The sequence below is a fragment of the Cyprinodon variegatus genome, unplaced genomic scaffold (genome assembly GCF_000732505.1).
Source record: "Cyprinodon variegatus isolate N-32 unplaced genomic scaffold, C_variegatus-1.0 Scaffold218, whole genome shotgun sequence".
Taxonomy (NCBI): domain Eukaryota; kingdom Metazoa; phylum Chordata; class Actinopteri; order Cyprinodontiformes; family Cyprinodontidae; genus Cyprinodon; species Cyprinodon variegatus.
This window is the reverse complement of record NW_015150671.1, coordinates 330,218-352,633: the sequence shown is the minus strand read 5'-3', so window position 1 is coordinate 352,633 and position 22,416 is coordinate 330,218. Positions and strand designations below refer to the sequence as shown.

The following is a 22,416-nucleotide window of genomic DNA, read 5'->3' as shown; positions in this document are numbered from 1 at the left end:
TGGAGAAATTTTGGTGAATACAAAATAGCTAGTTGCAATGTGGATGGAGTTAAATCAGGAGCTTCTCTATTTGGCTCAGCTTTTTCATCAGGCGAACTGTTTCTTATGGGCAGAATGTCTCTGTCCATCTCCCTCCACACCCCATCATTATTGATAATGAAACTAATATGCTTAACCTACTTTGCATTACACAGAGATTAATGAAATTATATTTTACTTGGTGCAAAACAGCACTGGAAGAAAAGAGCAGCATACCTAGAGTGAAGCATGGTGGTGGCAGCATCATGCCCTGATGTTACTTTTTCTGATAGAGCAGAGATTTTTGTAGAGGCAGATGAAATGAGGCAGAAAAACTGTAGGTCAGTTGTTCTCTTTCGTCAACATATTTTGCCTTAAAAATGCTCACTTTGGGTAAACAATTTTCTACATCTGACTTGGTAAGGGTTACCAGTAAGGCATTTTAACATCATACCAGTTGTAAGATTCTGTAATCATCCCCTTTATCTTAATTCTTGCTTCCGATTTTAGACAGCTTTAAACACTTTCTTTTCTATGAAGAATTTGAGCTAGAGGTTATTTCCATGTACCTTGTCTTATTAGGGAGTCATGTTATATATTTTTCTTCTAATATTCTCTCATGTACAACAAGCTCATTTTTAACTACAGGCAGCAAATTTTCCATTTTTGCTTTTCCGTAGTTCTATTATGCAGCTAACTGTAGAAAAGCCCTAATATTGCACATGCTTAGTCTTATACAAAAACACGACTCCCTGTTCAAGCTTTTGGTTTGCTCTAAGCAGAAATGAATCTGTAATGTGAAATTTCTCTTAACACTAACCCAGCTGAACTGGGAGCTGTGAAGCATGAAAGAGCAGCTCTTGTGAAATTCCCAGTGCTGATGTGCACATCCAGCTTTTGTCTCGACCCTTTTCCTCTTCCCAGTGTTACAGACCTCACTCATTTCTGCTGAGCTGCCTGAGCCTTTGAGTGATAAAACCATGACAGGAGGAGTGAGAGAAGGATCGACTTGAGGGGGGGAAGAAGGGAGGTCCAGCAGTACCGCACTGATAAAAGCGAGCCTCCCCCTGGCTGCTGCCGACTTAACTTAGCATACACAATAGCTGCTTTAAATACCCTTGAAGTCCCTGCCACCGGCTAGTTTGGAGTGACAGTGACAAAAATAGGGAGGGCTACAGGGTTCTAAATACTTGATGAAACTGCAATTAAGACACCAGAAGAGGAACTGTGCCTGCAGCAAGTGAGGACCAAAAAGAAACAACACGGATGTAAGGAGGGAATGCATGAAAAGTTAATTCAGATTTTAATTCTGGTCACCTGTCACTACAAATAACCCTGCCCTAAAATTACAGGAGAGATGAAACAGAAAATCGTCATTAGGTCTGGCCGACAGGGTCTCTGCAGCATTAATGAGCAGTAATCTGACTAACATGGAAAAAAATATACTAATGACTTCATCCCCCAGCAACTGCATTGGCAACAATGTCCAAATCCGCAGAGGTTGGAAATCACTTTGCTTCCTCTATTTGTTTGGAGGAAGAAATAATCAGGACTCTCTCTTGCAGGCCTTTGGGGACAATTATTTCACATGTCTGGTGATTATCACCCTAATGCTGTAACTAACTGTAAGATTGACTACCCAAGCCCTAGAGCAGAAGTACCTTTTAGCTCTCAGAATATCAAGTAATTGGAAATTTGACCCAATGTATGCGCCTCTGCAATTTACACCAAAATGCAGCAAAGCAAAGCCGGATACTACTTATAAGACGAGGGAGACGACTAAGTGAAACAGCTTAAGCTCTGCTACAGAAAAGTAAGCACTTTTGAGTTTTGCTTTATTGCTCTTTAAAAACCAGCTCCTGTGATTTTTCTACATGAATTATATATACCTTTGTGCCCGTGCTTAAACTCCCCAGTGCAAACCCTTGCAACTTGCCTTTACAAGACAGATTATAATGCATTTTCTTGATTTCTATGAAATAATAACGAAGGCTTTTGCTGCCAGGGGAAAGTTCTTTGGATTTAATTTTATTTCAAGTCATGTTACACATGAGTTACATATGATGAAAGCCAATGAGCTATGATGAGCACATATGCACAATGGGAATCCCAAATGGGATTTGAACCAAGGTGCTTCTTGGTTCTACGCCAGTAATGTGCATTTTACTGCTCTACTGGATCCTGACTAGTTCCTAATTACTTTGGTCAATACGGACATAAAAGGCCTTTTACAGCATCGTAATTAATAGTATGATGGTTTTGAGAGTCTGTGCTTGGACTAAAGTCAGACTTAAATTTGTCTAATTGTAAAATCGATGTGCTAGGAAGGAGATCTATAGAATAAAAAGTACCGGTATATGCCAGGGGTTTGTTTGTGCTAAAGTCATGTAAGCCAGAACTATAATGTTACCCTCATTTTTTTATTTTTTCTTGTTAGCTTCTCCCATCTCTCTTGGTAGCCTGGAAGACTAGAAAAGTCCAGTTCTTACCCTCTAATATTTCATCATCAGGTGTTACACAATCAGTAACCCCTCATTCCAACTACGGTATATTAATAGTCTGAGTAAATGGCTAATGCTATAAAAATAAAAAGTAAATAATATTTACTGTATAATAAATAATTGTAAAAATATTAAGATTTCCAATGAGAATTGTAAGATTACTTCTAATTTCTTAGTCTCTCAACTCAATTCAAACTTTATTTATAAAGCACATTTAAAACAAGCAGGGTTGACCAAAGTGCTGCACAGAAATCACAGTTGCAGAGCATAAACACAATGCAAAAAGAAAAAAGAAAAATTTAATGAGGATTAAATATAATAAGATTAATATTTCATTTTTAAATAAAATACATTTTAAAATAAAATAAAGTTTAAAATAGAATTTTGACTTGATTAAAAGCCTGGGAGAAGAAGTTTGCTTTTAGAGAGGATTTAAAAACCTCAAAAGAGCCTTCTGATCGAATATGCCAAGGCAAGTTATTCCAGAGTCTCGCTGCCATAAAGGCACGATCACCTTTGGTTTTAAGTCTGGTTTTAGGCATGACCAGTAGCAACTGATTAGAGGATCTCAGTTTTCTGGCCGGGGCATTGATTTGGAGAAGCTCAGTCAAATACTGGGGGGTCTAGATCATTAAGAGCTTTAAAAACAAATAATGAAATTTTAAAATCTATTCTAAAAACAACCAATAGCCAATGCAACGAGGCTAGAACAGGTGATATGTAATCACGTTTGCGTGTGCCTGTAAGGAGACCGACAGCTGCATTTTGTACCAACTGCAGACAGTGTGAAAGTGAGTGATCCAAGCCAGCATATAAAGAATTACAGTAATCCAATCTTGTAATAATAAAAGCATGGATTACAGTCTAATAACAGTAGACAATAACATAGGGTTATTATTCTGTATGAAGATTTAAAATGTATTTATTGTGAATATTTGCCTTATGCAAGTTACCATGTCTTAACAGGTTTGGTGAAAATCTGCTGCAGTAACACAACTATAAGACCTATGGAGCATTCAGGCACTGTTATCTGTTGTGTCTCATCAGACCATTACATTTTAGTTTTTGTCAGTCTATTCAGGGTTTGAGTATGTCCCTTATTTCTTCCTACCATGGAGCCTGAAGGTAACCCTGAGGCCCCTCCCTCCATCTGCCGCTGTTTCCATCGGCTCAAAGACTACGCCTCGCCTGCCTGTCTGCCCTTGCTCACCAGGTTATTTCTATAACTGGATATTTAAGACATGTTCTAAATTATATCCTCATTTTAACACTAAAATGTAACTCTTCTATAGAGTTAAACTTCTGGGCTCACACATCCTCACAAGCAGCCTTTCAAAACAGTTTGACGGGTTGTTGAGATTAATGTGCCCTTCAGAGGTGCTGCTGACTGCCATGGAAAATCAAGACACAGTTTAAAGGGTTTCTGGAGGGACTTGAATGTACGACTTCTGACTGTTCATGGTGATACTAATTAGATGTTTGGACTGTTTCTAAAACGCCCTTTAAAAATGTTGGGCTGGCTTTTTGAACAGTGGCACATAAATAATTGACTGACATAGAGGGGATAAACGTATATTTAACTGCTACTCTTATTTTAAAGCTTATCTTTTACAAACCACCACTTTAATCTCTTAATTTTAGCATTTTGTTCAATCTATCAGGCTTAGAGAGGCAGCAGCTGCCACTCTCCTCCATCGCTGGGAAAGTCCAAACAGAGTCGCTCTAACATCTGTTTTACTAATCACTTAATTCTGCATCCATTTACACACTTATACTTAATAGACTGGTGTACTTGTTTACAAACACAGGTTGTTAGTCCTCAAATGAAATTCAAAATGTAAGTTATTTACACTGGATCTAAAAAAATCTCTGCAGCCAAGGTAAAATGGAAGTTTTGTGTGATTAATTTTACACTAATCAGACCAATTAATTAGACATAAATGCTTTATTAATATTAAAAATCAAAATTGCAGCAACCTGTGTGCAACCTTAAGGGTTTACTTTTGCAAAGTTCCAGAATTCAGTCTTGCTGGGTTATTAACCTTGAGTAAACTTTATCAGTCACGCCAAAATCTGGATATTTCCATCCAGGAGCTAAAACCATTGTTTGCATATGATCAGAATAATCTCATTGTACAAAGTTATATGCTAGGAGAAGCATACAAAAATTACAACATTTTATAAATACATTGGGATGGTAAAATTAGATGTTCCTACAAAGTAAAAAAAAAAAAAAAAAGGCAAAATCTGGTCAAAGGGGCTCCCCTGAATAGATTAGATATTTTTTGGGCTCTGTATGTGATTTTTATGGCATATTTAACTGTCAGCAGAGCAATCGTGTGTGTATGTGTGCTTTTGTTGAATACCTATAAGATGTAAGTATCTGACTGCATGGGGATGATTAGCCTCCCAGTTTTGGGAGTGAAACTTTTCCTGAGACTGCCTGTTTTTATCTTAGGCTAAGTTCACACTGCAGGCCATTGATGCTCAATTCAGATTTTTTTTGTGAAATCCGATTTTTTTACGTTGCCGTTCACATTTCCAAATAAATGCGACTTGTATGTGATCTCCTGTGTGAACTGCATTCATACAGCTTAAGTGTCCCGCATGTGCAGTAGATGACGCAGTGACATCACAAGCCAGCGTGCTCTGTGTTTACAGAAGTAAAGATGGATGGTAGTGCTGGAGCGCATATAGCGATCTTTCCCAACCATAAAACCTCAATATTTTCGAGATGGTTGAAAAAAATATTACTCTCCGCATCATCGTCCGCCATGGTGTTTGTTTTTCTTGCCGCTTCTGTGTAGCAAGAAGCAGAATAGTGACCTATGTCGGTTACTAATGGCCTTCAGGTCAGATGAATGCGACCTGGCCGTTCACACACAAGTCGCATTTGAAAAGATCAGATTCGTATCGGATTCAGGACCACATAGACAAGTGGCCTGGGTCGGATTGGAAAATATCGGATCTGTGTTGTTCAGACTGCCATGAAAAGATCAGATCCAGGTCGCATATGGACAAAAAAAAATCGGATTTGGGTCACTTCAGGTTGCAGTGTGAACGTAGCCTTATATTCCCGAATTGTTTGTATGATAGAAGTGAGGCAAGCACTGCATTGCCAGAGTGCAAGAGATCTGTAGCAATGTGTCTGGTCCTATTTTGGACTCCTGCAACATGAACAGAGATCCAGATCTGGTAGATTACATCCTGTAATCCCCTGGGCTGTCCTCATCACCTGAGGGTTGTCTTCAACCTTCCTGGACCTCCAGGATGGTGTTATTTCTGGAACAGCACAACCTCAGATTGTCAATAAGTAGTGCGTCCTATTATTAGATATGTGTCTCTTCCAATATAAACCTCATGGCTAAATATTTAATATTGTAATTTTGAAAAATATTGAAATGATGCATTCCTTTAATCAGGCTAATTGTACCAATTTGAGTTAACTGGGCTGTCAGCAGTAGCTTTGGAACTCTCACATGAATGAGTTTATTCTCCAGTTTCTATTGTCTGATAATCAGTGCTGATCTTATTGTCACAAGTCAAGCCTGCATAGATTTAAATATCTATTCATTTGGGTTCTTATGTGACAACCAGTATTGGCTATTTGTTTTTTCTGGGAGTAATTTTTGTTGACTAGCCACTTCTGCTCGGAAGAGAGTAGGAGACTCTTGATAAGATATATATACTTTCATTGCATTAAAAAAGGCAATTGGAGAGATGAGAAGGAAAAAATATTAAAGGAATAAAAAGAAAAATGGAAATAACATGTGAAAAACAAAAAATAGCAAGAGAAAAAGGGAAAAGAAGAAAAATATGAAAAATTAGAATTAATTATGGACATTTTGCTTTAGATTTATTCATTTAGAGATTTGTCACAAACATAAAAATGTAAGATTTAAAAAAATGAATGAAGGAGTTCATGTGGAGTTGAAACAGTGATTAGGGAAGAGCAGACCTAGTTAAAAGAAACTGAAACTCTCGTCCCTGCCAGGAACTCTGGAAATCGAACTAATGCATTGATGCCACCATCTGGCTTTCTTTAGATCCCTCACTGAAACAATAGTCCTCCCACTGCAACCGTGTCTTAATCCCCTCTCTTTATAATCACATGCATTTCCTTCAAGGACATGAACACTTTATGCGACTTCCTGCACCTCTTTCCTTACAGCATACCCTGTGGGTCTTTCAGTTTCTTTAACAGGTTTTTTTTTTTACTCAACCTGCCAAACTGCAAGCATTCAAATGCATCTGCCTCCAAGCTGTTGCCATGGTGTCGCCTTATTTATTGTATATCAGCCCTCTGACATCAAGCAGCAGAGTACACGTCTTGGCTGCTATAACATCTGTTATCATGCTGGCAGCACATCTTTACTCAGAGATTTAAGAAAGAAGGCTCCAGGGTTTTAAAACCAACTTAAAGATAAGATTTAATATTTGTATTAGTCCTGCCAGATGAATACAGAATGTGAAATATTTGTGTCTGCTTTTGCAAAAATATGTATTTGCTGAATTTTACTGGCAGCAAAACAGATTCTTAAACTTCATATTATTACAATTTTAAAGGTTCGTACTGTGCAGAGTTCCTGACTGGGACTCCTCCAATCATTCAGTGTGGCCTAACAGCTCTATTTTTGTTATCTGTTTTTTTTCTTCCAAAAAGTATTTGGGTTATTCTAAAATTATTCAAATTTCAGTATGATATTTTGGAGCATGTTGACTCTTTTCTTGGTAAGTGTCTCTGTCCATGGTGAGGTATAACTTGCTCTCACAGATATTTTTGTCTCATTGTGGTGGATAATTATTTATTTATTTATTAGGCTGGTTGATATCCTGGTTTTTTTTTTCTAAACACCTTTAAAACATCCTTTCTTATGAAGGTGACAACTTAGAGGCTTGAACAATGGACACCATTGATTGTTCCAATTGAAAATTATCTCAAACAGACAGCAGGGGTGTTTATGAAAGACTTGCAGTGATATTCCTTTATGATTTTGGTGGAACAACGTTGCTAAATTTTAAAAATGTCACAAACCAGAAAAAATCCTAGGTTGAAAAATCAAGAATGAAATTCATTTGGAATTTACACATAGATTCTGTCATATGGAAATCAAATTTTATTACGGTATTTCTTCTTGGAAAAAAAAAAGATTATATTGAAAACTAAGAAGGTATCTTTGCTTTATCTAAGCCTAAAGATTATTATTCTTTATTACATTTAGTAGTTCAGAGATATAAAGTATAGTATCAAAGTGTAAGATTCTGCATTTTTTAAATATTCTGCAATTAATCTGTGCCTTTATTTTGTATAATTCTGTATACAGTATGTATTATGTGATTGATAAAAAATTCTTTGTTTCATTTTCTATTTTCACTGGTTTGTGAATTGATGTTTTCTTTAACTTAGGCTTTCTCCTGAAAAAATTTTTTTTAAAAGTATTTTCTACCTAAAAATAAATAATTCTATTTGACAAAACATATACATTTTTAATTACCTTTCGCTCATGGTAAAACAACAGTAGTAATGAACCCTCCATAGCAGTAGGTGGCGAAGTCGAGTTTCAAGTGAAGACTAAAACAGAAGAAACGCTTGTACTTCCCCACGTGTTCATCATGTCTACTAGAGCCGATGCTGTGTAAGCTGAAGAGAGTAGCGACTTATTGTCGTTTTAGTTCTGTAATTTGTTCTTACTAAATATTTAACAGCGGTCGGTAAGAACAGCAAAGTGACAGTATGGCTCAGAGAAAGAAGAAGCTGACGAAGAAGAAGAGGCACACAGCTAAAAGGGAGCAGGAGGCTGACTCTGACATCGGAGACTTTGAGTTGGCTGCTGAAATCAAAGATGACGATTCTGTAAGTCATATCAGTTTAACAATTTTCCTTTTAAAAGAGAACAAATTTGTCCTACTTCACAAACCCTTGTGGATAGCTTGCGTCAGATCCTCCGCTATATCAACGGGGGTATAGCTCAGTGGTAGAGCATTTGACTGCAGATCAAGAGGTCTCCGGTTCAAATCCGGATGCCCCCTTGTTTGTTTTTGATATAATTTTATACCTCTGGTTGCTAACAAGTGATACTATCACGTTTCACTTGCTATGCATTTTTTTCTGTCAATTCAATAATACATTCAGTCCTGAATATAGTACTTTCTTTCCTTTTGCACATGAAGTTATAGCTCATCATCCATTGTTTTCCTAATAATCCTGGTCCTCTACAGTAAACTCAGTTTAACCTCTATAGTCTTCTTATAGAGTGATAAACATAGTAAAACAGACATACTTGAGGTGTCTTGCATTAAAAAAAAAAAATTAGTGTTTCTTTAAATACATATATTGTTAAGACTTAACCAACTGAAAGGTTTTTGGCTCAGTGAATTAATATGTTGAGTATTCAGGCCAAACAAACTTTATTTATAAAAACAGCAGACCCCGACCAAAGAACTGAACATCACAAAAAATTAAATATATAAAATGAATTGACATAACCTTTCTATATTTAAAATCAATAAAATGGTTTAAATAGATATAAAATCTACAGCTGCCATCCTTTAAGGCAGTGATCTAGTGCTCAAGAACTTCAACTTTGAGACGCATCTTTACTTCTATATATAAGTAATATAAATAAGCATTTCGACTGGTGTGTGTGGGGATATGTGTTTTTGAATAGTTCAAGATTGGTTAGGCCATAGGGCTTTGAATCCTGAGGTTGTGAGTTTGATCCCCCACTCCAACAGACTGCCACACTGGCTCCCTGAGCAAGACCCTTAACCCCACACTGCTCCCCGGGCGCCTCACAATGGCAGCCCACTGCTCACCCAAGGGGATGGGTTGAATGCAGAGAAGTAATTTCCCTCTGGGATTATTATTTATAAAAAAAATAATGATAAAAAAGAGCCTCAGTTTTACTAATTTAGAGACTTAGACTTAACTATATTTCAATTAAATTCAGTTTATTGATAAAGCGCCAATTCACAACACATGTCATCTCAAGACACTTTACAGTTCACCAGATCATACAGTCAGATTGATTCAAAGTTTTCTATCTAAGGGAAACCAGTTGATTGTATCGACTCATTGACTCGAATGCAATCCCTCACACTAAGCATGCTTGTAGCATGGGGAGGAAAAAAGTCCCTATTTATCTCTTGGGATATTCTCAGGGAAATTCTTGTTCCAGTAGCTTATATAGAGTACAAAATGTTAAAGCAAGATGTCATTAAAGATAAAAAAAAAATACGACAGACGATATAAAAAGAGTGTGTATTTAGTACAAAAAAAGCCTTTACTGGAATATGTTTCCCTTAGATATAAAAATATCTGCACCGTAAAGAGCTAAGGGAAGACTTGGGTTATTGCACTTGCACAAATGTACTGACCTTATAAATAAGTTAAAAAAAGTTACAGTGTACACAGTAATTGGCATGTGTTATTACACAGTGAGAGAAAAGAATATTGAACCTGAGTGATAACAGGTAATGTTTTGCATAAGATGTCCAAGGAGGGGGGCGCTGACCCTTGTCCCTATTCCCATCACCTCCTCCTTCCTTCAAGTGAGGAGTTGTACAGCTTGATGGCTTTGGGAACAAAGGAGTTCAGTAGTATGTTGGTCCTGCATTTGGGGATGAGCGATCACTGATCAGGCTCCCCTGAGTGGTGAAGACAGTGTGCAGACGGTGGCTGGCATTGTTCATAATGTCCAGCAGTGGCCAATCACAGAGCTGGCTTGCCTCACCTGTTTGTCTAGTCTGCAGGTGTCCTTCATGGATGTGCTGTTCCGTTAGCACACCTCTGTGTAGAAGAGGACACTGTAGAAGATGCATCTTTATCTATATCATTTAATTACTCTATATCATTTGAATTGGATTTTCATCTAAATTGTCATAATATCTAAAATATTTTTACAGTTTAATTGAAGCAAACAAATGCTTTGACAGGATATTTGAAAATATAAAATGAACCTTATAAGCATTTCACATGGCTGTGGGGTGATGTGATAAAATGTACACAAAGTTTCAAGATGTCTCAATATTTTGATAAAGCATTACATGATCTTTATTTTGTTATCCATTCTTTTTCGAATGCTTGAAGTTTGATGTTTTTGACCTAGATGTTACAGAAATGTCACTGCTGTATCTTGTAGCTCAGTGTTTCTGATGATGTGTTGTCTTGTTGAATTTAACAGCCCGGGAAGAAACTGCCACGCTTCCCCGCTGCATCAGATGCCACATCCGACGTGGAGCCCGACACCAGGGAACTGGTCCGAGCACAAAACAAGAAGAAGAAGAAGTCTGGAGGGTTTCAGTCTATGGGTAGGTTCACAGAAGCTGCTTTTCATTGCTTTCTGGTGTGTTAAAAAAAATTAAGAAATCTTTAACTACAGCAAACATAGTTGACCATCTTTATATTTAATTCCAGGTCTCAGTTTCCCTGTTTATAAGGGTGTCATGAAGAAGGGTTACAAAGTCCCTACTCCCATTCAGAGGAAGGTATGTCAGTAAAATCTCTGTGGATCCTTTGGTTAAACATTTGTGACGTTCTTGATGTTGCATTGCTGCTCTTTACCTCATCAGACCATTCCTGTGATTCTGGATGGGAAAGACGTAGTGGCTATGGCGAGGACAGGCAGCGGGAAGACGGCAGCTTTTTTGGTCCCCATGTTTGAGAAGCTTAAGGCCCCTCAAGCCCAAACGGGAGCCAGAGCTCTCATCCTAACCCCCACCAGAGAGCTGGCCCTCCAGACCATGAAGTTCACAAAAGAGGTCCGTTTGACCTGACTGCGGTTATGTTGTTTGTTTTTTTTCATATTGAATGTTAATTATGAAGTGATTCCTCGGTTAAACTTTTTTCCTTTCCTTCTTTGTTGTTGTTAATTAGTTGGGTAAATTCACACGCCTGAAGACTGCTTTAATCCTCGGTGGAGACAGGTTTGCAGACCTTGTGTTGCATTTATTATATTGTTGTTTTGTCTTATTAAATGTGTGCTAACCGTAAACATCTCTATTCTTTCCAGCATGGAGGATCAGTTTGCCGCTCTTCATGAAAACCCAGACATGTATGTTTTTGATTTTAGCTCTTCTCTTCACTTTTCATCTATTTGCATGTTTAAAAAGCAACAAAAACATGAGGTGTCCTCTTTTCCTGCAGAATTATTGGAACTCCTGGTCGTCTCATGCACGTCATCACGGACATGAACCTGAAGCTGAACAGTGTGGAATATGTGGTGTTTGATGAGGCTGACAGGTAAATTACAGTATCATTTAAAGGATTTACACCTGATTGCAAAATGTATTTAATTTATTTGGAATTCTATATGATGGATCACTTAGTAATTGTAGTTAGAAAGTAATGAGTAGTGTTGAATTTACTTATAAACTTTGATTAGACCATTTTAGCATGCAATCAGAGTAGTGTTCTGTGGCAGCACATTAAAAAGGTGTTTAGCTTGATGTTTTATTTGCAATCCTTGTCTTTGAAAAAATATATATTCAAAGATAAATTTTCAATCTTTTTAAAATGGGAACATGAGATTCATTATCAACCATTTTTTCTATTTCTCATTAACTTTGATGCAAATATGACTTCAGACTTTTACTCAAAGGCACTTCTGACACAATTATCCCCACTGGGTTCATAAGGGGTGCTGGTGCCTATCTCCAGCTGTCCTTTTATGAGCAATTTCATAATATTTAAAGAATATATTTTATTAAATTCTGCTTAATTTTCTGAAAAAATTAGTGTAATGAAAAAAAAAACCTAACTAAACTCTAGTTTTTGCCTTGAATAGTGGAAAATAAGATAAGAAAAAATGCTGATAGTGGTACCTTCAGTGTTGTTCAGTTGTGGAATTTGAATGCCACCATTCCAAGAATGAACAAAAATTATAAACAATTACAAAAATAACAAGCAGCTTAGATATGCATTTATTATTGCATTACTATTGTAGGAGATTCAAAAAGCCACATGAAGAAGAATTGACCCAATGATATCGGGACTTTATTTGCAAAAGACTTGTTAGTGAGGTGTTAGTTTTCTGACCTTGTTTTTTTTTAATTGTTTTTATTTTACAGTTTTTACCCCTATTAGCAAAGATTTTTTCTCCAACTACAGTATTTATTTTTTTGTACCTGCATTTGGCTCAATATGAGTTATCTTCAAGTCTGCTCAGCTTCTTTTTCCCTGTTAAAGAAATGCATTCCCACCCAATGATGCAGCCACCACCGTGTCTTACCATGAGAACGATGTGAAAAAAATGTGATTTGACCAAATGCACTGATGGTTATTGATAAAAGCAGTTTAATTATCCAAAATCTGACATAATAAAAAAAACGAATCTAAAGAAAGGTTCGACATTTAAAAGATTTCTTTTTTTCTCTTGAATCTTGAGAAGCTGTAGCTTCAGTAGCAGTAGCTTCAGTTGGGAATTTCTATCTTGGGAGAGTTACTGTAGCACTAATATTTCATGTAGACTAAGAGTTTAGTTTAAACTAACTTGTACAATGATATTTCAATTGAGAGCAGATAATTTGTAAATGAAATGTTGGTTAAATAAATACATCTGTCTCCAAAAAACCCATTTCTCTTTAATGTGAAATAAAATAAGCTTCAGATTCACATCGAGTCAGCTTTTGTGTTTTGAAGCAACACAGGATCATTTGCAGCAAACAGATTTTAATGATCCTTTTGTGAGCTTGAGCTTTTTTTTTTTTTTCTCTTGCTCCTCTCAGGTTGTTTGAAATGGGTTTTGCCGAACAGCTTCAGGAAATCATCCGCAGGCTCCCAGACACCAGACAGACCCTCCTGTTCTCTGCTACTCTGCCCAAACTGTTGGTGGAGTTTGCCAGAGCCGGTGAGATCATCATCCCTCTCCTTCTCTTCTATAGAACATGCTGTGGCTTCTGGTTGGACTGAATAAACCTCTGTCTACAGGGCTGACTGAACCCGTGCTGATTCGCCTGGATGTTGATTCAAAACTCAGTGACCAGATTAAGGTAAGAAATAAACTGTATAGCAATGGTTTCCTGCTGCAGTTCTTCCACAGAGACCATGTTGGCATATTGAAGCAAATTTAGATTGTTGAAGCCACTGCAGAATTTTTCTGCTCAGGTGTTTGATAACTTTCGCCACTGAACTTCTTTTATTTTATTTGCATACATCCGTCCTTTTGCAAAGTTTCTATAACCTACACCTAGAGCTAATCTAAAATCCTGGGTGCATCTGTGTCCAGTAGTGACTGACATTTTTTTGGGAATCCCACGTGTCACGGGATTCCCGTGGGATGGGAGTCAGTATTAGTAACGATCACGTGATTGGGACGGTACAGGATTAAACATTAACAGGAGCAGATGGGAGCAGGAGCAAACCAATAGTAACTAAAAAAAACTATGATCGGTGCCAAAAAATAAAATAAAATAGAAAGGAAAAAAATCTAGTACCTGGCTCCGCCATTTTGTAGTTTTTTTCCTTGAAGCCTACACTATAATGCGAGTCAAAAAAACCTACACGGCCCAAAAACCAACAGTGCTTCCGCTCTGAGTTTTTCACCCGCGCTCAAAAACAAGAATGGGAGTGGTGCGGAAGCGGGAGTCATTCTGAATGGGAGCGGGATGGGAGTGGGAGTAATTTCACCAGGAGTGGGACGGGACAGGATTTAGATTTCTACTCTGGCCCGGGATCGGGACGGGACACAATTTTATTATTGTGGGAGTGGGACGGGACAGGAGTGAAAATCCACTCCTGTGTTAGTCTCTAGTGTCCAGCTCTCTTAAAATGGTTTCTGATCTTTTCCTCCATCAGTTGTCATTCTTTTACCTGCGAGTGGATGACAAGCCTGCGCTGCTGCTGCACCTCTTGAGGAATGTGGCGAAGCCTCAGGAGCAGACGGTGGTTTTCGTTGCCACTAAACATCATGTGGAGTACCTGAAGGAGGTAAGATAACAGCACCTGGCCAAGTCTGGGCTTCTCTCATGAAATCCCTCTAAATATTTACAGTTCAGTCTGATTTCATTTTAAACTTACATTTGGTTGAGATTATTATTTCCTTCCATTTTTAGCTTCCTTTTAGAATAAAACTGGGCAAAAATATTTTCATTTTCATTTCATTCATCAGTCTGTCTTTCTGCCTACTGTCTTACATCACTGTCTGTCCATCTGACCTTCTGTCGTTTTTTTTCTCCCTCATTTCTGTCAATTTATTCCTTGAAGAAATTTCACTTCCAATGATTAAGAACCCTGTCTAAATATTCAAGTCTTTAAAAAAAATCTTTACACAGTTGAGTAAAAACTCTGATGCCTTTTGTAGCTGTTGTCTTCAGAGGGCATAGAGTGTGCCTACATCTACAGCGCCCTGGATCAGACTGCCAGAAAGATCAACATTGGGAAGTTTGTGCACAGAAAAGCCATGGTGCTCCTTGTCACCGATGTTGCAGCTCGTGGTATAGACATCCCCCTGCTGGACAATGTCATCAATTACAACTTTCCCTCCAAAGCTAAACTCTTCTTGCACAGAGTCGGTTCGTACTTCAGGCCTTTAGCTTGTATCTTTTTCCTTATTCATTAACCGAATGTTGAGGCTTGAATGATCAAAGTATCCGTTCTCTTTTCCGATCAGGCCGTGTGGGGCGTGCAGGTCGCAGTGGAACAGCGTACAGCATGGTTTGTCCAGATGAGATGCCTTACGTCTACGATCTTCATCTCTTTCTTGGAAGGCCTGTTCAGTTTGCTACAGCTGAGCACACACAGGGTAAATGTTGCAGAAGGACTTGTAGCTCTTGAGATAATGAAAACTCTTACAACTTAATGGTTTAATAGCTCTGCATCGAAATCTTTCTTTCCAGAATCAGAGGGTGTGTTTGGAAGAGTTCCTCAGTGCATCTTGGACGACGAAGGTTCTCATCTGATTACGGCTCATGAGAACTCCCTGGACTTGCAGAACCTGCACCGTGTCTCAGAGAACGCCTACAAGCAGTACCTGAAGTCCAGGCCGATTGCCTCAGCAGAGTCGATCAGACGGGTGAAAACCACCGACCTGTCCAGCATGGCCGTCCATCCTTTACTGGGTCAGCTTCAAGTAACATCTATTTAGAAACCAACTTACATCACAGCTTGATGGATAATGATTTATTTATTTGTTTTGCATTTTAGGTTTGGGTTTGGAGAAAAATGAGCTGGAGCGTCTTCAATTAGTCGATGCGATAAAGGGCTACAAATCCAAATCAGTGAGTTTACTGCTGGTAATGTTTAGAGCTGGAATTTTATTGCCAACGAAATTCTTTAAAACACTTTTTTTTTTTCTCCACTTTTTTTTTTATTTAGACTATTTTTGAAATCAACTCTAACAGTAAGACATCTGCAAGTGAGGTGATGCGGAAGAAACGCTCGAAGGACAAACAGGTGGTGGAGAAGTTTAAGAAGCAGAGGGCGGAGATAGCAGCAGGAAGCAGGCAGGAGCAGTCTGTCACTCGCAGGACTCATCATGAGGAGGAGGACGATTATGGAGCTCATGGAGGAGAGGAGAGTGATCTACAGGTAACTGATAGCAAAGTTTGAGCAAGTTTGAAACCTACATGAGGTGAACATTAAAAAACCCCCAAAACCCTTAAAGGGAACGCTGTTTTTTTTACATTTGGCCCTTGATTTTACGTTATCACATCATGTTCTACTCACCCATATGAGTTTTGTGTCATTTGGAGCCGTTCTGAAGATATTGCGTTAGGTTTCATCCAAGTAACGTCTTCCTATGAACGATCGACTTGAAGGCACAAACTCATGCACGCGCCGCTTTGTTTTTAGAACATATAAGTATAAAAAATATAACCGCAGATGTCTGGAGAACAGTGATTCGCCTACATGTTATGAATGCTGATGTACCATAAATGATAAATTATGAACAGTTTAGTTTGTGCCTTTAAGTCGTTGCCCATAGGAAGACGTTACTTGGATATAACAAAACCGAATATCTTCAGAACAGCTCCAAATGACACAAAACTAATATGGGTGAGTAGAACATTATGTAATAACTTAAAATCAAGGGCCAAATGTAAAAAAAAAAAAAAAAAGGCGTTCCCCTTTAAGCAAACTTCATACATCTTTTTTTAGCCAATTAAGCAGCTTAATTATTTTGTGAGAAAATTCTAAATTGCTGCTTGGAGCTCTAAGATCATTCTTTAGGAGGTAAAGTCAGAATAGGCCAGTTTTTATGTGTAAAATCTGTTTTTCCCTTTTGTAAAATAACAGTATACCCAAAGTAATTAAACTCTAATGTCCTGTTTGATTTCGATCAGCTTTAAATGGTAAAGATGATGGTGTTTCTACCTCTATTTTGAGACAGTCAGATTTGCCTGAGTTTAACCTGCTTTGTGGCGATAAGAGAACAACAATCTACAGTCCAAGTTATTATTAAGTACTTCCAACAAATACATTTGTTTCGTATACAACGTAAGGATTACCTAAATAATTCACAAGATTATGAGAAAATTAAAGAAATTAAATCATTTGTTGGTATTTTGTTTTGTTTTTTGAATATGATGACTTACTATGGTGGCATAGGTCTAAGTGAGATATATTAATACCTGATTGTGGGCCTATGATGATGAAAGTTTGTACCACAACACACTGTTTTAAAATATGTGCTGAAATAGCTACTGTTCAACCACTTTGGGCAGCACTAAGGTGGTTTGAATTCAAATGAATTTGTAAAGAATGAACAGTTATATTAAAATGGCACGCAAAGGCCCTGTTTATAAGAACAAAAATGGACAATAAAAATAAAAAAAAACACTGAAAGGTCTTAAACTCGACTGGTTAAGGAAGAAGTTTTAATTTTGTTATTTTTATTCAAGCTACTTTACTCAACTTTTATTAGCCAATATTATTTGACATGCAACTCTCGATGTTTCCACCAGGGGGTGTTCTCAGAGGTGGTCGGCGGTAAGAGAAGAAACCTGCAGGATGATGGAGAAGGACGTCCAAAGAGCAAGAAAGTCAGGGAAACGGGGAAAGACGAGGAATATTACATCCCATACAGACCTAAGGACTTTAACTCTGAGAGAGGGTGAGGGTGGGCCCTTTTTGTTTTAAAGAAAATCACTAAATGCTTTGCATTTAAATAAATGATCTCCGGTTCTGTGTCCCTAGATTAAGCCTTGGTGCAGAGGGTACTCATTTTGAACAGCAAGCCTCCTCGGCTGTCCTTGACCTCATGGGAGACGAGGGCGAGCAATTAAACCAGCACAAAAAAATCATGAAATGGTGACTATTTAAACTTTCCTTCTCTCTAACATTAAAACCTCACTGTGTCCTTCAATCAATGTCTGATTTTACCATTTCGCACCAGGGACCGAAAACGGAAGCGTTTCGTGAGAGAGTCGGGAAAGGAGGAGAAAAACAAGAAGATCAGAACCGAGAGCGGACAGATTGTGAACAGCAAGAAACGGAAAAACTTGTATCCTTCATAGAAAAAATTCTTTGTGAACTTGTTTTATTCTGACACATGAATCTTTCAGCTGCATCATTAAGATGTTACCTCACTTGACAATCTATTAGTTATGAGGAATGGAAGAAGAAATACAGGGTTGATGATGCAGGTTCAGATGGAGACACAGGAGGAAGAAAGAGACCTTCTGGAGGTAGGATTGCCTCACAAATGTTATTAAATGAACCGTCAGCAGTGGGAAAATATTGCATCCTTGTTTTTTTTCTGTGTTCTTCCAGGTCGTGGCCGTGGCCGACAAGGCCCCAGCTCCCGCAGCCCCGCGGCTCCTCAGGTGACGGCAGGAGGTCGCAGAATCCGATCAGAACTGAAATCCAGCGCACAGATCCTTAAGAACCGTAAGATAAAGCAGAAGCAGCAGTTTCTGCAGGGCGGGGGGATGAAGAAAATCCGCAGCAGGAACAAACAGTGGCTTGGAGAGGTGAAGAAGTCTGGCTTTGGTCGAGGTGGCCAGAAGAAGGGCAAGATGAGGAAGAGACTGTGAGGGAGAGATGTCAGCAGAGAGCTGACTACACAGAGACACAAAGTACGCTGAGGCGTTCTGTGTGTCTCCAGGTTTTAATAATCTCATGGTGAATTCTGTAGCTCTGACCTGAGAGACAATCTGGGGAGATTATAAGCTCGAGGACTCCGCAGCTTCCTGACTTTAGATATGGACTGTGATCCTGCAAAAACTGTTTTATCAATGATGGTGAAATTCATTAAAAGAGATAATATCCTGTGTCTTGTTTTCATTAGACGTTTGTAAGAAGAGGGAAGGATGGGGGAAAAAAACACCTTTGGATTACCAGACTTCAGATTTAGATAGAAGTCAGTCATTTTATAATCAGTCTTCTTTGCTTTTTGTTTGGTGAATCAAAATTAGATTTTGTTTTGTGCAACTACCTCTTTGTTATTGTTTATTTTATAAGTTTAAAACCAAACTCAGGGTTGTGTTTAGTAGATATATTCCTGTTCAAGAACCTTAAATTAATCCCTGGATAATCCAGCCAAGCATGTTCCTTCCTAGTTCGCTTTTTGCTTTGGCTTCAAGCGGTATTAGTCAGGTTTAACATTTGGCTCATGGTCATTGGGTTTTAACTCAGTTTTACAAAAAAAAATGTTCCTTTTCCCTTTAACACATTTCCTTCATTTATGCTGAGTTAATCCAGCCAAATCCAGCTTAATAACTTCAAGACTGTTTGAATCAATAAATCACCTAAATAAAACGACATCATATCGTGATCTAAAGAAGTCCAAACTACTGGTGGAAAGGTGAAATTTGGAAAGTCATTTCTAAATCTATAGAACTCCAATAAAGCACGGTAAAAGCCATTATACTTATTACCTACCAAAAAGACTGCAAGAAATAAAACCCAGGAAGTCACGAAAGAATCAAGAAGAGCTAGAGCAGGATTTATCAGTCCTCCTTAAATTACTGCATGTTTAAATGTTTTCTTGCCTTTGCAGATGATTTCAATGGATAACTGATCTGAAGCAGAGGAGCATGACATGCATGGCAGTGTGTCTTGATGAGCATGTTTAAAAATCACTTATCTTAGACCACAGACGGCTGTGATTACTTTCTTTTGTAAAGGTTGATGTTCTGGATTCAGCAATAATGAGACATGTTCATCCATGAGAACGCAAACTTCATCAAAAAAAAACACAAAGGCCAACATTTAAAGAATAGATAATTCTGTGGCTTACCAGAACGTTGATGTTCTGGTGTTTTGCTGCTTCTCTCGATCTGGCAGATGTGAAAACACATCAGTGTGTAGGGCCTCCCTTTACAATGTTAGAATAAAAATGTTTTTACATTTTCCCACCTCAAAAGCTAATCTTATTTCTGTTTTTTCTTTGAAAAAGCTTATTTATTTCTAAATTATTTGAAAACTGTAAAGATGGAGACAAAGTTAGAGTACTGTTTACTGATAGATTTTGTATTTGTGTACTAGTTGGGTTAATATATGTGATCTATTATCAAAAATAGTTCTGAACCCTGTGATCATACACATTTATTGATTAGCTTACTTAGGAATTATTAAAAAATATGCACTTTGTTCTTTTATTATGTATGATATTTAGAAATGTAACCACATTTCTTTGGGTATTTTGCAGAAAACCTTTTCTGTCACAAATCGATTGCCTTCTGAATTTTGAATCAAACCTTTTAGCGCCGTAAGTTTTCAGGGAACTGATATCCTGTCTATTTTAAAAGTGCAACCGTTTACCTTGACCCTCTTGTAACTAATTAAGTCATCCACTTCAGACTTTTCCATTTTAAAAGACCCATTTCCTCCTAAGCTTTAATTTCTGGAAAAAGTATTTAAGATGCTGCTTTCATTTTTTTTTTTTTTTACAATATTTTTATTTATAAACATATCTAATATACAACAACCACCAATCCCACTCCGGCAAAAAAAACACACACACTTCCATTCTACTTTACAGTTGGGATGGTCTCAGATGTTAAAGCCTTCCCTATTTTCCATTCAAATGTCACACCTCCAAAATGTTGGCCTTTCTCATTAATTTGTGTGCTTTAAAAAATGCAAACAGTTTTTTTATATTAATTTTTGAGTTATCTTAATGAAAGCTAATAAACTCTTTAAAAAGCTCTCCATGTCACTATCCTAACATTTAGGAATATTTCAGGTGATCCTAACAGATTTAAAACAGTGTTTTGTAATAAGACAGATAAATAAAAGGGCCTGTGTGTAATAAGCTTTCTCATTATCTAGTTTTAACTTCAATATTTTCCAGAACTTGTTTTTATAATTTCAATTTTATTTAAACAAACTCAAATATGTGTTAACTCATCTGTTATCCAAAAACTGGACAACGGATGTTTCCTGTTATCATGGCCAATTTACCATCTATTAATAAATGCTCATTTGACTCAGTACAAGGTCCTTTATAGTAACAAACTATATTTTATAAAAACTAAACACTCTTAACTTTATTGAAGTAAAGCTGTTAACTGTGTGGGAGGAGCTCCAGGAGGGTGAAGGACAGTATGTTGTCCAGATATCAGTTAATCCTCATGCAGAGATAGAAAGTCTCTGTAAGGCTTCTGTGAAACTACTGCCCCCTCCTCTGTTATGTACCTGATTATCCCTCTCCCTGTCCAAGCACTCTACAGCACTACACGAGCCCCCCATGCCTCAGGAACGACAGCTTTATCTTTGCTTCGGGTTCCCAGGACTGACACAGCATCCACTTGAGATATGACAATGAGTCTGAGAATCAGAACACAGCTGCTCACACAATAGCTGAACAGTACGTTTGGCAGACCAGATAAAAAATACACTGTTTAAAAGTAAAATAAAAAGACAAACCCTGAAATGGTTAACTGTAGAATGGAGGAGCTCATCTCTGGTGTTTCAGGCTTATTTTTGCACTTGATGATCCCTGCAGCATTCATGCAGTAATGCATTCCTGCCACTATTTATATCATTCAGTTTAAAATTACTGCATTATAAAACTACAGGATGAAAGAAATTTGCAAATCAATTGCTTTGATCAGCTTCTGGATTATTAAGAAAATCAGACAAAAAAAAGAACTAGATCATTTTAACATAAACTGAAAAATTCAACTTAGATTTGAGAAATATGAAGTGAAACTTGACAACCAGTTTTTAAAGCAACTATTTCAGGATAACTGAGTAGATATCTACAAGCACTATGCTGCAATTTTCCCACAGTTATCACATTAATCTCAATCTATTATCAAAGCAATTATCTGTTTGCAGATATATGTTCATGTGTTTCATTTTCTTCCCGAGGAGCCAACACTGCAGTCTGGCTCTCCTCCATTCTCCGTATGCTCCCACCATTGATAAGATTGCTGGCCTTTTTTTTCCAGACTCACTCTCGCGGCAGAAGAGCACTTAAAGAATGACGGAGACGACACTAATGACATCTCCCGCTCTGACTTCCACATTTTTATATTAACCTTTAAAGCAAATTTTAAAGATAGTTAATTTCTAATTCTGCTTAAAACAATGTAATTTCCTTATTAAAATATTTAATTCTTTGGAAAAAAAAAAAAAATCAGACTACTTTAATGATTAAAGATAATCTGAGTAAATGCAAAATGCATTTTTTAAATCTTAAAAAAAACACCCCTAAAGTTAGTATCTGGATGTGACATCCTTAAAATTAAGCAGATCCTTCAATAAATCAGACTTAAATTCAATTTTAAAGCCACTACAAACCATTCATGCTTGAAACCCCTCCGTTGTGTCTTAAACAAAACAATGTTGGAACAAAAATTTGGTCTAAATGTCTTTTCAGCGACAAAAAGGATCACTGCTATTTAAATGCTTCCTGCATTTGCTGCTGCCAAGGAAATATCTGAAAATAGAGAAAATATTTTTTTTCTCTTATACAGGGTCAGGTTTGTTTGTATAATAATTTTACCTTTG

The 22,416-nt window shown here is 37.5% G+C and overlaps 1 protein-coding gene and 1 non-coding gene across 2 annotated transcripts; both read left to right on the top strand.

Moving 5' to 3' along the window:
• Positions 1-8,106: 8,106 nt before the first annotated feature.
• ddx54 (DEAD-box helicase 54) lies at positions 8,107-18,773 on the top strand. Its single transcript, XM_015380597.1, has 20 exons — positions 8,107-8,373; positions 10,703-10,829; positions 10,936-11,006; positions 11,091-11,279; positions 11,395-11,444; positions 11,531-11,572; positions 11,665-11,760; positions 13,245-13,366; positions 13,447-13,508; positions 14,314-14,445; positions 14,819-15,029; positions 15,128-15,259; positions 15,354-15,575; positions 15,661-15,734; positions 15,832-16,044; positions 17,421-17,569; positions 17,653-17,766; positions 17,852-17,959; positions 18,061-18,143; positions 18,229-18,773. Exons 1-20 carry the CDS (start codon positions 8,254-8,256, stop codon positions 18,489-18,491), a joined length of 2,580 nt encoding a protein of 859 aa, XP_015236083.1. The 5' UTR covers positions 8,107-8,253; the 3' UTR covers positions 18,492-18,773.
• trnac-gca lies at positions 8,478-8,549 on the top strand. The gene has a single exon. It is a non-coding gene; the product is annotated as a tRNA-Cys (tRNA).
• Positions 18,774-22,416: the final 3,643 nt, after the last annotated feature.